At 47.7% G+C, this 15652-nt stretch overlaps 1 protein-coding gene across 2 annotated transcripts in view; it reads left to right on the top strand.

Moving 5' to 3' along the window:
• SMARCA2 (SWI/SNF related, matrix associated, actin dependent regulator of chromatin, subfamily a, member 2) overlaps positions 1–15652 on the top strand; it is a 135424-nt gene that overhangs the window by 53345 nt on the left and 66427 nt on the right. For both annotated transcript variants that reach the window (XM_029920627.1, XM_029920628.1), the window contains exons 19-21: positions 4057–4220; positions 10120–10347; positions 12399–12476. In XM_029920627.1, the coding sequence (XP_029776487.1) occupies positions 4057–4220; positions 10120–10347; positions 12399–12476 (470 nt within the window). The remainder of the gene's footprint in view (positions 1–4056; positions 4221–10119; positions 10348–12398; positions 12477–15652) is intronic.

Genomic DNA, 15652 nt, shown 5'->3' on the forward strand with positions numbered 1-15652 from the left:
AAGGAGCCGAGGGCGAAACCAGGTTCCAACTTAGATCCGTCTGATCCCAGACGAGTTCCGAGTCAGGTTCAGCAGACCAGTGAGATGCGTGTCCGTCTCTGCAAACGCAGGCTGCCTTCCTGGAGATGGTCTTTTATGAAGGGTTTAGAACCGGTTCAGAGTTCTTCAGGTGGCTTGTCAGAGCGAGATGCAGGCTGAATGGAGCCACTCACTGTTCCTGCCACCAAAGCCCTACCGGTTAGGCTGGGGGAGACAAGTCCAGAGTCTCCGTAAAATGTTGCCGATGGAATTGAGGACCGTACAGGCTCCCACGCCCAGGAAACGGCAGCCGTTTGTTTCTGGACTTGGAGAGAATCGATGGGCAAACAATCAATATACCCACTTCCAAGTGCATCCGCCCTCCCACCACCCGCCCCTTAACCCGTTGTTACAGTGACTTCACATTTTCAGTGCTGAACCTGCTGTCTGGGAGGCCTGACCTCAGCAGGGGGTCGGGTGGGGGGAATCACTCGGTGACAGCCAGGTTTTCTTCCTGCAAAGATGATGGCTACATGTACAGATTTGGCTACGACTCCATTATGGTCTTTTGTTTTCACTGGAAGTGATTTGTGAGTGAGAGCAAGTGGTGAAGTTACATCCCAGAAGACAAAATTCTCCCAAAGCAGCTTGAAACGCAGTTAAAATTAGCAATCGCGAAAGCCTGGCAGTCTATTCCTCCTGGCGTTCTGCAACTTGCAACACAATCGTGCTTGCTATTAATTATGATCCTGGTTGTGTTGTGTCAAAAGTCCAAAAGAACATGGGGCCAACACTCACCCTGAGCACGTCAAATCCTCCGGCACCCGCGAGGAGCATTTATGTGCCTGTGGATCATCCCTGATGGAGGAGTTTGAATCTCCCAGAGCAAATATCTCAAAGATTGCTAAGAACCAGCCAAGATCTTGATTTGGAGAACCTTTGACTAATGGGAATGGTAATCCAGCAAATTCTGAACCTTGCATTAGAAATGTTCTAGCTTTGCATGAAAAGTGATTTAATCATAGTTTTGTCTGGCTTGAAAAATATGTCAGGTTCCCAGCAATTGTATACAGTTTGAATCCACACCATATATATATGTGGTCATTCTGTTTGCTTGAGGTGTCTGGTGGAGGGCCCCAAAACTCCTTTGACCAAATACCTCTTTTGTTTTTCAGTGCTTTATTTTGTATTTAGGGTTATTTCATCCCAAGGAGTCATCTCCACTAATTAGTTTTATTTATATCTTAATGCATGTGGTCATTAGCAGATTATTTTCCAGTGGATTTAAAACTGAGCTTCCGGGGCACCTGGGTGGCCCAGTCAGTTAGGCATCTGACTTCACCTCAGGCCATGATCTCTCAGTTCATGGGTTCGAGCCCCGCATCGGGCTCTGTGCTGACAGCTCAGAGCCTGGAGCCTGCTTCGGATTCTGTGCCTCCCTCTCTGCCCCTCCCCTGCTCATGCTCTCTTTCGGTCTCAAAAACAAATAAACATTTTTAAAAGTTTTTAATAAAAAATAAATAGAACTGAACTTCTGTCCTCAGACTACATAGATTTTATCCCCTGCTGTCAGAAAACAGACTTCATCGTCTCTAGAACTTTCTTTTCCCTTTTTGGTCTCTGTGCCTTTCCATGTGGTTTAAGGCAGAGGGTAAATATGTGATCCATGACTCCCTGTAATTTTTTTTAAACTACTGCGGCTGAAAACATGATATAGTGAAAAGGTTTTATGCTGGCACAGAGCACATCTTCCGTTAGCATCCTGAACAAATAGGTCACCATGATCTCAGAAAGCCAGTTCTGAAAAGAAAAGGAGAAAAAAGATCCCCATGTACCTGGAACGGCACTCAGCAAAGCACACTGAGTGCTTTCACCGCCCCCCCAAATCTAAACTCTGAACTGTTTCTCGTTGCAGGATTTGACCAGGTGGCTAATCTTGAAATCTAATTTAGGAAGCAAAATGAGCCCTAAAGAACACTGCTTCATTTAATGAAGAGAACCCCCAGAGCCCCTGGTTTCTGCCCCCCATGTGCTGTATGTGGGGAATTGGCTTTTCTCCCCCTCCTCAGGAGGGTACTTACTATTTTTATTAATATGAAAACCAGATCCCTCCATGTTTGGGAATCCGACCCTCACAGTAACTTGATTTCATTAGCTGTCACCACTTAACTGTTTTAAGCCTCTGAAATAAATTGTTGGTGTATTTTCCACCTTAAAAAAAGAACACCATGTAGAAATAATATTTGTATAGCAGGCATTTAGGGGCTATCTTGTAACATGTATATATGGTTTTTCCGTATTTCCCCACAGCCTAAGGCCTTTTTCAAAACTCTGCAGCAATGCTTTCGGGGTAAAGATATTACAAGTGCATAGTATGTGGTTGAGTGGCTGGTTTGGGAGCAGCTGTGGGTGACTTCATGCTCTAAAAGTGAGCGCCATGGTCTGGGGTCTGGGGTCCTGAGTCCTGAGCTAATGCCCGATCCTGGAGCTCCCTTCTGGCACCTGGTGGGGGGGGGGGGGGCGGGGGCGGGGAGCAACCGTCCGCGGGCGCGTGCCTGCTGCTGTTAGGTTTTAGGTTACCACCACCCTTTGAGCCCGGAGCGGAATGTCAGCATGGGGAACAGACTGAGAGCTTTGATGTACATGTGTGTGTATGTGCATATTCATACGTATATGTGTGTATCTGTACATATATAAATACATATACGTGTATACATGTGTATGTGTATATATATATATGTATATATATATACATATACACATGTAATGTATATGGCAGTTTTGTGGCTTCAAGTCTCGCTAACCAGGATAAAAATATTCCATTCACATTGAATGTTTTTACCAGCCAGATCGTGCTCAGGAGCACTCAGAATGGTAAAATGCAGTGGAAATTGATTTCCTTTTTGTTTCCACCCTCTTGGCATAAACAACCACTCTCTCTGATGCCCATTGGCAAAATTGCTTTAAACCATTATAATAATCTCTGGAGGCATGCTCAGGTGTGTGTGTGTATGGGTGGCTGGGTGGGTGGATTTTGAAATATTACTTGGTGTCTGGAATGCCTGAGTGGCTCAGGAGGTTATGCATCTGACTCTCGGGTCAGCTCAGGTCATGATCTCACAGTTCCTGAGTTTGAGCCCTGCCCCAGTCTCTGTGCCAACCGTGTGGAACCTGCTTGGGATTTCTTTTCTCCCTCTCTCTTTCTGTGTCCCTCCCCCGGCTCATTCTTTCCCTCTCAGAAGGAAGGAAGGAAGGAAGGCAGGTTGAAAGGAAGGAAGGAAGGAGAGAGGGAGGGAAGCAAGGAAGGAAGAAAGGAAGGAAGGAGAGACAGAGGGAGGGAGGGAGGGAAGGAAGGAAGGAAGAAGAGAGGGAAGGAAGGGAAGGAAGGGAGGGAAGGGAGGGAAGGAAGGAAGATCTTTGTTGTTTTAAAGCACAGAAATAGGGGCGCCTGGGTGGCTCAGTCGGTGAAGCCTCCGACTTCGGCTCAGGTCAGATCTCACATTTGTGGGTTCGAGTCCCGCATCAGGCTCTGTGCTGACAGCTAGCTCAGAGCCTGGAGCCTGCTCCTGGTTCTGTGTCTCCTTCTCTCTCTGCCCTCCCCCTCTCATGCTCTGTCTCTCTCTGTATCAAAAAGTAAATAAAAACATTAAAAAATTTAAAAAAAAAAATAATAAAATAAAGCACAGAAATAAATCCAGCAACTGTTTCATCAAGGTTTAGGGTAACATGAGGATGTTGGACAATCTGCAAAGGTACCCAGTGATAAGTGTTTATTTAAACCCAGTGATTTGAAACAATGGGTAGTAGACAGTATTCCTTCCTTGATTTGATCAATGTCTCTCTCTTTCTCTTCCTCTCTCTCTCTTTTTAATTGCAAAATGGTCAAAGTTCCTTTCCGCAGAAGTACAAAAACCTCGGGGGATTACCTCACCAATGCCACGAGGAGCCTGTTTCCCGAGGAGGCCAGCCTTTCTGTCTCGCTCCGGGCCATTTTCGGACCGGAGTTAATTGGCGAATTTACTGTTCTCGTACCTGCAGGCACCACCAAGTCTGAGGACCGAGCTGCTCTGCTGAAGAAATTCAACGAACCGGGGTCCCAGTATTTCATCTTCTTGCTGAGCACCCGAGCTGGCGGCCTGGGCTTGAACCTCCAGGCGGCTGACACCGTGGTCATCTTTGACAGCGACTGGAACCCTCACCAGGTCTGTAGTGTCTCTGCCTCGGGCGCCCAGGCCGCCCTTCTGGAATGAGAGGAGCTCAAGGACCGTCGGGGTCAGCATTCACATTTGCGGGAAAGAGCAGATGTCGAAGCAAGCGGGCCGTTCCCCCTTGGGAGAAAGGGGGACATTGCGATGGCCGCTTGCTCGCCTCCCTCTAGAGCCTGGATCGCGAGTCGGCTCACACTCGCCTCCAGTGCACCTTTGGGAAGCTCCAGTTTTGGGGTACAGAAACTCAGGGCGGCTTAGTGTTTGAACCCCACTTCTGAGATTGATATCAGGCAAAGGATGCTTCGTTATAGGACGGATCACTCATCTTCCAGAGTAAAAACAACAACTAGCATTTCTTGGACGCTCCCGAACTCTGCGCCGGCCCGTTTATGTGCATTGTTTCATTCTTTTCTCACAACCTTGTGAGGTTGTAATTATTTTTACTATATGCATCTTCCCAGTCAAGGAAAATGAGTCCCCAGAAGCTTTAAGTAAGGTCCCTAAGATTAGTATATGATAGTTTGTCTTTTAGTCCATGTGTTTTGTTTAAAATCACCATCAAAGTGGGGTGCCCGGGTGGCTCAGTCGGTGAAGCATCCGGCTTTTGGCTCAGGTCATGATCTCGCGGTTTGTGAGAGCTTGGAGCCTGTGTCTCCCTTTCTGTCTGTGCCCTTCCTCTGCTCATACGCTGTCTCTACCTCACAAAAATGAATAAGCGTTAAAAAAATTTTTTTTAAGTATAAAATCAGCATCACAGAATATTCTATGGAGCATGTACTAGTAGGTTCTTTGAATGTAGTGTTACCCCAAGAGGATGGGTCCCTCGTGGCACCCCTGCGGTTCCTACGATACTCGGGGAGAGAGCGCACCTGTCTGTACGGTATTGGGCGGAGTGTTGTTCATCGGATGTGATTCCCATTGGGGCGCGTGTGATTCAAACTAGTTCAAAGGGAAGCGGCACTCTCGTGCATGTGGACCGCACACCACATTAGCCTGGGCTCCTCACTGCACCCTGCTTTCCTCAGCTGCGAATCTGCGGAGCATGACAATGTCACCGGGGCCTGGGGGAGAGCGGGACGAGAAGGCTGACAGCAGTCGTCTGGGCAGGACGTGGAGGTCGGGGTGCACAGAACTATGAGAGAACTTTCAGAACAAAACCTTGCATGCCTGTGTCTCCTGCCCTGCACCACACCCCCAGTTTGGTAGATGCTTCCCAGGGCCCCCCCCCATACATTCGAAGGCTCCCCAAAGATTCTGATGTCATTCGTCTCCGAGCCAAGGAGCACTGACTTCAGGAAGAGACCAGCGGTTCCAAGTCTTGGGGTGGCCACCAGCTTCGGACCACTGCAAGGTTCGCCAGTCATTTACCCCAGCTGAATGCCTTACCGGAAGTTTCTACGGAGGTCTTCTGACCTTGGAGAGGGCTTAGGAGCCACCAGCATGGAGTATATTAGGTCCAAGTCTTCGGGAAATATTTTTATATATTTTTCTATCCCACGTTGCATTTCTGAGTGCAGGTGGAATCCATATTCGTGTGAGAGAACTGCAGTTTCTTCCCTTTTAACCTTGTGAATCACAGTCCGTTCTGCATTTCGAGAGAGGCTGCCAGGCCACAGGCACTGAGCTCCGCTGGGCGTCTAGGGGGAGGAGCGCGTGATGCCTCTCTTCTCAGACTTTAGATCACGGCTGACTGTGTCTTTATGGAGAGATGATACCCTGTCTGTAGGTGAATGGAGAGTCCACTAGATTTTATCCTGGGGACAAGCACATCTGTGGTCTCCCAGCTGACCACATTGACTGGCACCGGGCAGATGCTAAGAGCCAAAGGAATTCGAGGTGTCTAGAAATGCTACGCTACCAGGGAGAGGGTGCTGGGACTTCCATGCCTCCCCGCCTTTCTCTGTCTTGTCTACCCCTCTATTTCTTTTTTTTTTTTTAATGTTTTTAATTTATTTTTGAGAGACAGAGAGAGACAGCGTGAACAGGGGAAGGTCAGAGAGAGAGGGAGACACAGAATCCGAAGCAGGCACCAGGCTCTGAACTGTTAGCACAGAGCCCAATGCAGGGCTCGAACCCACGAACCGTGGGATCACGACCTGAGCTGAAGTCGGATGCTTAACCGACTGAGCCACCCAGGCACCACGCCTCTGTCTATTTCTGTCTCTTGTCTTTATCTCTGCATCTCTCTCTCTCTCTCTCTCTCTCTCTCTCTCTCTTTCTCTCTCTCTCTCTCTCTCTCTCTCTCTCACACACACACACACACACACACGTACACACACACACTTTTAAACCAGTAACTAAAAGTAGAACTCCAGAATCAAGTAAATTGCATGAGCAGCTCACTCACGTTTCGCTGTATTTGAGCTAATCTCCCAAATGTCCTCTGGTCTGATTCGACCCAGAGTCTGGCACTGGGACATCCATTTCTCCAAATATTTTGCACATTCACTGTCACCTGATTTGGTCAACCAGGCTGGCTACATTTTTCATGGCTGTCGCTTAAACATGGCCATGACTTTGGGCAAACTTTTTTTTTCCATTTTCAGAAGTCAGTGACCTTAGAGTGATAGAGTAAGTACTGAATTTTCATCTAAAATGTAAGAAGGCCAACTTCCGTGAAGCACGACCCCACTGGGTGCAATGAGGCAGTCCGCAAACGTCAGTTCGTACCTGATCCTCAAAATACTCCACATGTGAGGAGGCCTGTCAGCAGTGACTCTCCATGTCTGCCTGGGTGTGAATTCTGGCTTTGGGCTCTTTCTACCCTATAAGCCTGCATAAATATTGCACGGTTCCCAAAATGAAGGTTGTGGGGCTCCATTTACCTTGTTGGTTTCAGAGTGCAGTGGGGGAAAAAAAGTATGATAATTCTTAGTCAGTTGACTCAAAATTAAGGCCTATTGATGAAATCCCAGGTCCGTTTGCAAAGGCTGACAGATTGAAGATGGAGGCGGAGAAGCTGCTGCTGGGAGGCCCTCTCTAGAAGTAGGGACAGCACACACACGTGTGGAATTAGCCGTACACTCCCTCGGGGTTGCCAAAACCCTCATTCCCAAACCACGGGTCAGAAACGTGGCTTGTGTTCTTACTGTTAGCCCGTGGATTTTGAACTGCGTTGTCACCACAGAATGACTTTGGAGGTCCTCTCCTTGGGCTAGGTTCTTGTCTTCAGATAGCACCACACCTAATTAGTGTGGCCAAGTGTCAGGCCACTCAGATCTCAGAAGTACTGAAGGGTCCCTTCAGTGACAAAATCATGTATTTCTTTGTCATAGTATCCCCTGCCCCCCATGCCGCACTTTAGCTTAGAGACTCAGAGGCTTACATTCTATAAAGTTCTTTAGCCTAGGAAAGCCTGGGTGGCTCAGTCGGTTAAGCATCTGACTTTGGCTCAGGTCATGATCTCACAGTTTGTAGGGTTCGAGCCCTGCATCAGGCTCTGTGCTGACAGTTCAGAGCCCGGAGCCTGCTTCAGATTCTGTGTCTCCCTCTCTCTCTGCCCCTCCCCTGCTCACTCTCTCTCTCTCTCTCTCTCAAATATAAATAAACATTAAAAATTTTTTTTAAAAACTTCAGCCTCAAAATAATAATTTTGGCCATTTTCCAAGCAGTTTACTTTTTTAAATAATTTTTCTAACTTTTAAAAAAGTGTTTATTGACTTTTGAGAGAGAAAGTGTGAGTGGAGGGGGCAGAGAGCGAAGGGGACGGAGATCCTAAGTGGCTCTTTGCTGACGGCAGAGTTGCTCAGTGTTTGCTCTTGGCCGAGACGATCTAGAATATTTACTAGTAACACTGACTGGTGGGCCCATTCGGGAGAGGGTTCACTGACCCCTGTTCTAGAAACAATCCAGAGGCGCGGACAGCATACACCTCGCCGTTTTGAATCCTGCCTCGCCGCGCTCATAAGCATTTGTCGAGAAAGACAGTTGAACTAAAGAGCCTGAAAATGAAGTTTAGAGTTCTGCCCCCATCCCAGCCTCGGCTGCACCTCCACCTCACGTTCTCCTGATCTGGGCACAGTCTAATTTGGATGGGTCCCAGTGGTGTCCGTGTTTCAGCTGTCCGATACTCATATGATTCGGGCATCTTCTGAGGAACCACATTTGCCTCACGAGTCGTTAAATTGTAGAGGTCCCTGCAGCAAAGACGGGCCTCCTGGACAGATGTGGGCCTGTGGTCATCTTGTGCCACGTGCATGACCAGGAACCCCGCCTGGCTTCCCATCGTGGAACATCAGCTCTGTGCAAAACGGCGCCGGGGATGCCGGATACGGGGGTTTTATTTAAAGATTTCGTTAAAACCGTTTTCTTCTTGTAAGAGTCACATAGGTATAAAGCAGGAAAAAAAATTGTTAAATCACTTGAAAGTAAAATGAGGGAAATTTAACAATGACTTTACTCTTTGTTACTTGGAAGTGTAAATACCGGTGATGTGTCCTTCCTTTTTCTTGGTTTACGTAAATACGTGCATGACAGATGTGTAGGTGAATACTTACATGTAACATGTAGTTTTTACTTGGTACTGCTTTGTGCCATTAGATCTATAATTAATTTTTTGGTACTTTGCACGTAGTATATGGTACATACATTCAAAGACTAATTTTAAGCAATCTGTTATTGTATGTTGATTTAGTTCTGCTTGAAAAAACGAAAAACAAAGAACAGGGGCACCTGGGTGCCTCAGTCAGTTAAGCATTGAACTTCGGCTCAGGTCATGATCTCACAGTTTGTGGGTTCGAGCCCCGCATCAGGCTCTGTGCTGACAGCTCAGAGCCTGGAGCCTGCTTCTGATTCTGTGTCTGTCTCAGCCCTTCCCCTGCTCGTGCACTGTCTCTCTCTTTCTCTCTCTCTCTCTTTCAAATATAAACATAAAAATTTTTTTAAACATCGTAAATATATATAATGCTGAGAGGTGCACCCTTCTTTGTAAATCTTCGTGCATATCCATGACTATTCTTGTAGGATAAATTACCAGAAGTAAAATCTCAAGAGTCAGGGACCATACCCAGTTTTAACACATTTGAAACTTGGTTCCGGATTTCTTTCCCCCAAAACTTGGACCAATTTAGTCTTATACCAGCAATTCTTTTTATTCCCCAGACTAAAGATGGAGTCTTTGGCAGAATTAGATGTCTGGAGATCTGCCCCCTGACAAGTCCCTGTCTGTATGGTGTGTGTGTGTGTGTGTGTGTGTGTGTGTGTGTGTGTGTGTGTGTGTGATATATGTATGTATAATTCATGGGTGTTTTAAAAATCATCTCTAATGCTTTATACCAGCGTCCAGTGTTTCTTGTGATTTAAGATTAGTTGAAGATAATATCAAAGTCATAATTCTGACATCAAATTTAATGGGGTTTTTTGTTTTGTTTTTAGGTTAGGGACAAATTTTTTTTTAATTTTTTTAATGTTTTTATTTATTATTGAGAGACAGAGCGTGAGCAGGGGAGGGGCAGAGAGAAGAGGACACACAGAATCCGAGGCAGGCTCCAGGCTCCGAGCTGTCAGCACAGAGCCCAACGTGGAGCTCCAACTCTCAACTGTGAGATCATGACCTGAGCTGAAGTCGGACCCTTAACCCAGGTGTCCCAAGTTAGGGACAAATTCTGATGGTGAACCTAGAGACAGGTGAAAACACCTCAATGGCCTGCATTTCAAAACCTGATAGGTATTTTCGGTTGGCGTGGCCGATCTCAGCCCAGGTTTCCTCAATTAGGGACAAACTTGAAGTTTCCAGAGAAGGTGGCTTGCCTATGTTAAAAATGAAAGCAGAATCTCTTCCCTGGCATGGGTGGGTTCAATAACCCTCTGTACTCCCTGTCTCTCGGGGGGCGATGCGCTTGCTGGGCCGAGGCAGGCGTGCCGGCCCTCAGCGTGTGGTTCTTCTCCCGCACAGGATCTGCAGGCGCAGGACCGGGCTCACCGCATCGGCCAGCAGAACGAGGTCCGGGTGCTGAGGCTGTGCACCGTCAACAGCGTGGAGGAGAAGATTCTCGCGGCTGCCAAGTACAAGCTGAACGTGGACCAGAAGGTGATCCAGGCGGGCATGTTTGATCAGAAGTCTTCGAGCCACGAGCGGAGGGCGTTCCTGCAGGCCATCCTGGAGCACGAAGAGGAAAACGAGGTATGACAGAAAGCCGCGTTGATGAAATCACACGGCGACCTTTTGTCTCGCTAGGATTAAGAACGGCCTGTTTGCTCTTCAAATAATTCGCTGGGCTGGCGTTGATGAGAATGAATGAATTAGCTGCCTGTCTCACATCCCAAGCACGGAAAACCTCGGAACATCATCCAGACCAGTGTCTTAGAGGCATTTGCTAGAGGCACCTCAAGGCTCAGCCAGGGCACGCCCCCCAACACCCCCCTCCCCCATGCAGCCAGCGGGCTTGACTGTATTGCAAATCCTGCCTCCTGTAGAGAAGATGCAGAACTGCACAGGGGCCCCCAGTGCAGGACACAATCAGCCGGAAGGAAGGGTCCCACCGTGCCTGGTCTCCGTGCCACCCCCCTACCCAGGCCCTCTGTGTCTTTACCCTTTTGGTTAAGCTCTTCAGTGTGTTTTCGGGACAAGCCCTCACAACCATCTGAGCGTGTTGTCATGTACACATACTTGGAAAGCAGGACCTTGACCTCCAGTTCAAATTTTTCTGTAAAAGCTGACCAAAGGCTAGGAAAATGACCGGCTTAAAAAAAAAAAATCTCTTTACTTGGCAAGATTGTTCAAAGAACACATTCCTTACGTTTCTCTAAGGGGGTCTTTTTTTTTTCTAATATTTTTAAAGTTTATTCATACACTTAGAGAGAGCAAGAGTGCGTGAGCACATGAGTCAGGGAAGGGCAGAGAGAGAAGGAGAGAGAATGCCAGACTCCACGGACTCCACAGAGCTCGATGTGGGGCTTGAACTCACACACTGTGAGATCGTGACCTGAGCCAAAGCCGGATGCACAACCCTCTGAGGCACCCAGATGCCCCTCTAAGGGGGTCTTTAGGTAGTCACCTGTGCTTTTTGTAGATTGCTGGTTTATCTAATTCTATATTTAGTTTTCAACCTGAATAGATTTGAAAGAGATCACAAGACATAGTTCTAATGTAGTATAGAAAAGTGTGCAAAATACCAGCACCAATCTTTACCATAAAATTGCCTTGAGATGGACAGATTTAGTTTGATGTCCCCATATTTGTACACTGAGGAGTGGGTTTGCATTAACATAATCATGTTATATGCAAAATGAATACTCTTTTCATTGCATATACTAGATATAGTTTGACTTTGCCTTATGTAGGGCATATGCTTTTGAAGTTGTCTATAAATTATAAACCAAATTCTTTTAAAAGTCTCGTGTGCTTTTTTTCTCTGAAATGAGTCTAAATATGAAGTAGATCTTGATATTTCAGTGAAACCTGAAATGAATCTTTTTGCAAACTGAAGAGACCTTTTGTACTGTGCTTCTTCCTAACTTATCGGTGGGTTTTGGAAGGCTCTGGAAGTCAGCACTTACACGTGGCTTAATAGAATTAAAAGGATTTATGTTAGGTACTTTTTCCCCTGAGTTTCCTCACTTAAGTCTTACAGCTTCTCTGCAAACTAAATACCACACCCATTTTACAGATGAGGTCATTGAGGTGGCGGGGAGGAGACCTTAAGTAACTTGTTTCTTTTAAAAAAAATTTTTTAACGTTTTTTATTTATTTTTGAGAGACAGAAAGAGACAGTGCAAGCAGGGGAGGGTCAGGGAGAGGGGGAGACACAGAATCTGAAGCTAGCCCTCTGAGCTAGCTGTCAGCACAGAGCCCGACACAGGGCTCGACCCCACGAACTGTGAGAGCATGACCTGAGCTGAAGCTGGACGCTTAACCGACTGAGCCACCCAGGCGCCCCGAGTAACTTGTTTCAAAAGTAAGGAATCGAGATAACGCCCCCCAACACAAAAACGGTATCTTTGACAGTGTACCGTGTGTCCTTTCTAAACAGATTTTGCTCTGGGAAGATGGGTTTGAGGGGCTCGCAAAATAGTGATGGCAGAGGCTCCCCCAGTGACCCTTCTCTCTTTTTCGGGGCTTGAGAAGTGAGGCCCTGTGGTCCCCAGGACAGACGCACGGGGCTCCTTTATCCTGCGCCCCGGCCGTCCACTCTCTCCCTAACGCCTGTCAAATCCTTCTGTTCTTCACCCCAGGAGGAAGACGAGGTGCCGGACGACGAGACCCTCAACCAAATGATTGCTCGACGAGAGGAAGAATTTGACCTTTTTATGGTAATGGCCTAGAAAACCGCGCACCTGGGTCGATTCAGGCGCCCCGGCGGGATCTCCTTCGCTCTTGGCGAGGGCCTGGGCCTTTCTTTCAGTTCAGAGGCTGCACGCCGGCTGGGTTTCGCCTGCAGACATATTTTGTTTGGCCCACGCGGTGTGTTTTTTAAAAAATTCCACGTTCGTTGCCAACATGAAAAGAATCCTGATTTCTGGCTTCTCTTGGAAAGCAAGAGTCGGCAGTACCCGACCCGCATGTCCTGGGGAAGCAGTGGGCCCGGGCCTCGCAGCGCTGCACCCTCTGGACAGGCCAAGTGGCCCTCAGCTTTGCAGATCCCTGGCCCCGCCCCCACCCTCGTTCCCAGCTCATTTGTAATTTCAGGCCTGCGTCATTCAGGACACCTGCCCTGTCCCTTTATAATCAAGTCTCTCCTTCTCCTTACTGGATCAAGGCAGGCAGGCTCCCCACATGGGGCGGGCAGACAGCTCCCAACCAACATGGTCTCGGCCCTCCGTTATGTTGAGGAGAGCCTGCTTCAGCAGGCAGGAACCTTCCAGATGCACCTGAAGGTGTAGCCTTCACTGAAAGATCAGCATTGGTTGGATTTCAGGGATCTGGGAGGATAGAAAGGCACCTTGATCTTTAAGGACTTAACAGCCCTGGTTTCAGCCTTGACGGCCCGTGCTACGTAGTCATGCGTGATTGTGCTGAAATTAGCGTTTGATTTACGTGTGTGGCCGGCCCCAAGGTCAGTACGGGCAGAAGCAGCCCCTCAGAAGCGCTGTTTTCCTGCCCTCTTCAGGCATGCGCTGTCACTCTTTCATCTCCCGCTGCACCCCCAACGCTCAGAACGGTTTCTGGCACGTGGTACTTGCTTAGCAAATCTTGAGCAAACGAATGGCATCCTTCGCAAGTTTAGGCCCCGCGAAGATGTCGGCGCGGATCAGGACAGGTGAAGTTGCCAGGCTCCTTCCAGTGCCACCAGGCATCTTGATCTTTCTGACATGCAGCCTGACCGCGGAATGAGTGAGGGAGTGTGACCTGTGACCTGGCTGTTGGGAATGCTGCAGGGCCCCCGAGTCCACACGGCCCACAGCTCTGCATGCCCTCGGGTGCCAGGCCGGCAGTCTGCCCAGGCGGAACAAGCCAGTCGGGGCGGGTGAGTGCTGGGGCCCGCGAGCCGCCTGGTCTCAGGCAGTCAGAACCACAAGGCCCCAGCTAGCCAGGAATTCCAGATTTTCAAGAGAAGCTGGAAATCCAGGTGTTTCCTGGGCAATCTCTGGATTTCAAAATGTTTGGGGCTAAATTCAGTTTTTTTTTTTTATTATCTCATACTGCAGGCCAGACGAAACAGGACTCTGGGCCAGATAGGACCCACAGGATTTGCCTTCTCTGTCTTTTTAGCCCAGACGGTCAGAGAAGGGAGCTCCGGCTGTGTGGAGGCTTACATTATTTTTTGCGAGTTTCGTCTAGGGAACAGCGGTTGTGTCCACACATAATGATTCAGGATAAAAGACATTTAATTCTTTCGCAGGGAAGTTTTAGGGAGCCGCGGGAATAGCTCCTAACCTGGGCTGGGCCCCCCTCCCATGCCCCTTGCTAAGTGAACCACCTTCCTCAGGGAAGGCATTTTCGGATAGAAATGATGCAACACTGCCATGTCACGGCGTGGCCGGTGCACGGTGCTCCTCGGGCCTAAATCTCTTTAACTCAGACTGTGGGTCCCCCTTTGTAGTCTGTGCTCTACTCAGGGGCCGTAGAGGCACACAGAGGACCCAGGCGTCTCTTCTCTCCTTGAGGAGCTTATTAAAATGCAGATTTCTGGGGGTCACCAGGGCAAGCGGTCCTCAGCGGCCTGGCTGCTCCCTGATTGGCAATAATCGAGCGCTGCTGTGGCCTCAGAGACTCCTGAGGCCCAGAAAGCGTAAGCTGCCCGTCATTGTACAAATTAGATTAGGCCCCCAGATGGGAGATTTTTCCATCAGCAGCCTCAAAGCGAGGGGAAGAGAGTACATCTCTTTTTTGACTTTCGGGCTGGGTATTTGTAAAAACTGAAAGCTTCAGGAAAAAAAAAAAAAGAATGTCTGGCCAAGGTCCAGCTTTCTTTTAATTTGGGAATGTTTTATCATGCAAAGCAGAGGCTTCGAGCAAGTGAAGCTGCCTGGCCAGGGAACACTGTTTCCTCGGCATCATCGTGATCTGGGGACTGTTCTGCTTGTTCATGGTTACCTTCTCATTTTTAGATGATACAAGTTTTTGGTTTGGTTTGGTTTTTTTAAAAACCTAAGCAGCAGGCTGCCTTTGGCCCATTTTCTGTGCATTAGCACCTCCACCAGGGGGCCGGAAATCAGATCTGAGTCCCGGCCAGCTACTCCTGATGCAAAAGTTCTGTGAGACAGAAGAATGGAATGCGAGCTAGATTGGATCTCAGATTGTTAACCTTTTTATCCCTTATTATTTAAAAGCTAGTTCTCTATGTAAAAATTAATATAAGCTTATCATTTGATTTATCATGGACATTGTAGTTAAATGACACGCAGTAAACAGATGAAGCTAGTCTCTTTAAAATGAAACCTTCTCTTTACATATATTTCTTGTTTTCGCCTAAAAATAGGACGTCAGAAACAGTGATCTGCCATGATTACCTATGAATTTTACTTAAAAACATCTTTGACACATCAAGATACAAATATGAAATACTCTGATAACATACAAGCATGAAACTTTAAGAAGTACTTTTTAAAAATAATTGTTAGCACAACTTTTATCATCAGATCGTAAAACAAATATATTCATATGGTATCCGAATAGTATATTAGACTTACTTGAATATCAACTTTCAGATCTTTGTACAGGTTTTCTGCAAATAGAAATCTTTGGGAAGAGATGGGAAACATCAGAACTTTATTAAAAAGTGCATCAACGCTGGGCACCTGGGGGGCTCAGTCAGTTAAGCGTCTGACTCTAGATTTCAGCTCAAGTCATGATCTCAGGGTTCGTGAGTTCAAGCCCCATTTTGGACAATGCAGAGCCTGCTTAGGATTCTCTCTCTCTCTCTCTCTCTCTCTCTCTCTCTCTCTCTCTCTCCCCCCCTCTCCCTCTCCCCTCTCCCTCCCTCCCTCCCTCTCTCTCTCTCCCCAGCCCCCTCTCTCCTCTCTCTGCCTGTACCTGGAGCATGCTC

Source organism: Suricata suricatta, chromosome 13 (genome assembly GCF_006229205.1).
Source record: "Suricata suricatta isolate VVHF042 chromosome 13, meerkat_22Aug2017_6uvM2_HiC, whole genome shotgun sequence".
NCBI lineage: Eukaryota > Metazoa > Chordata > Mammalia > Carnivora > Herpestidae > Suricata > Suricata suricatta.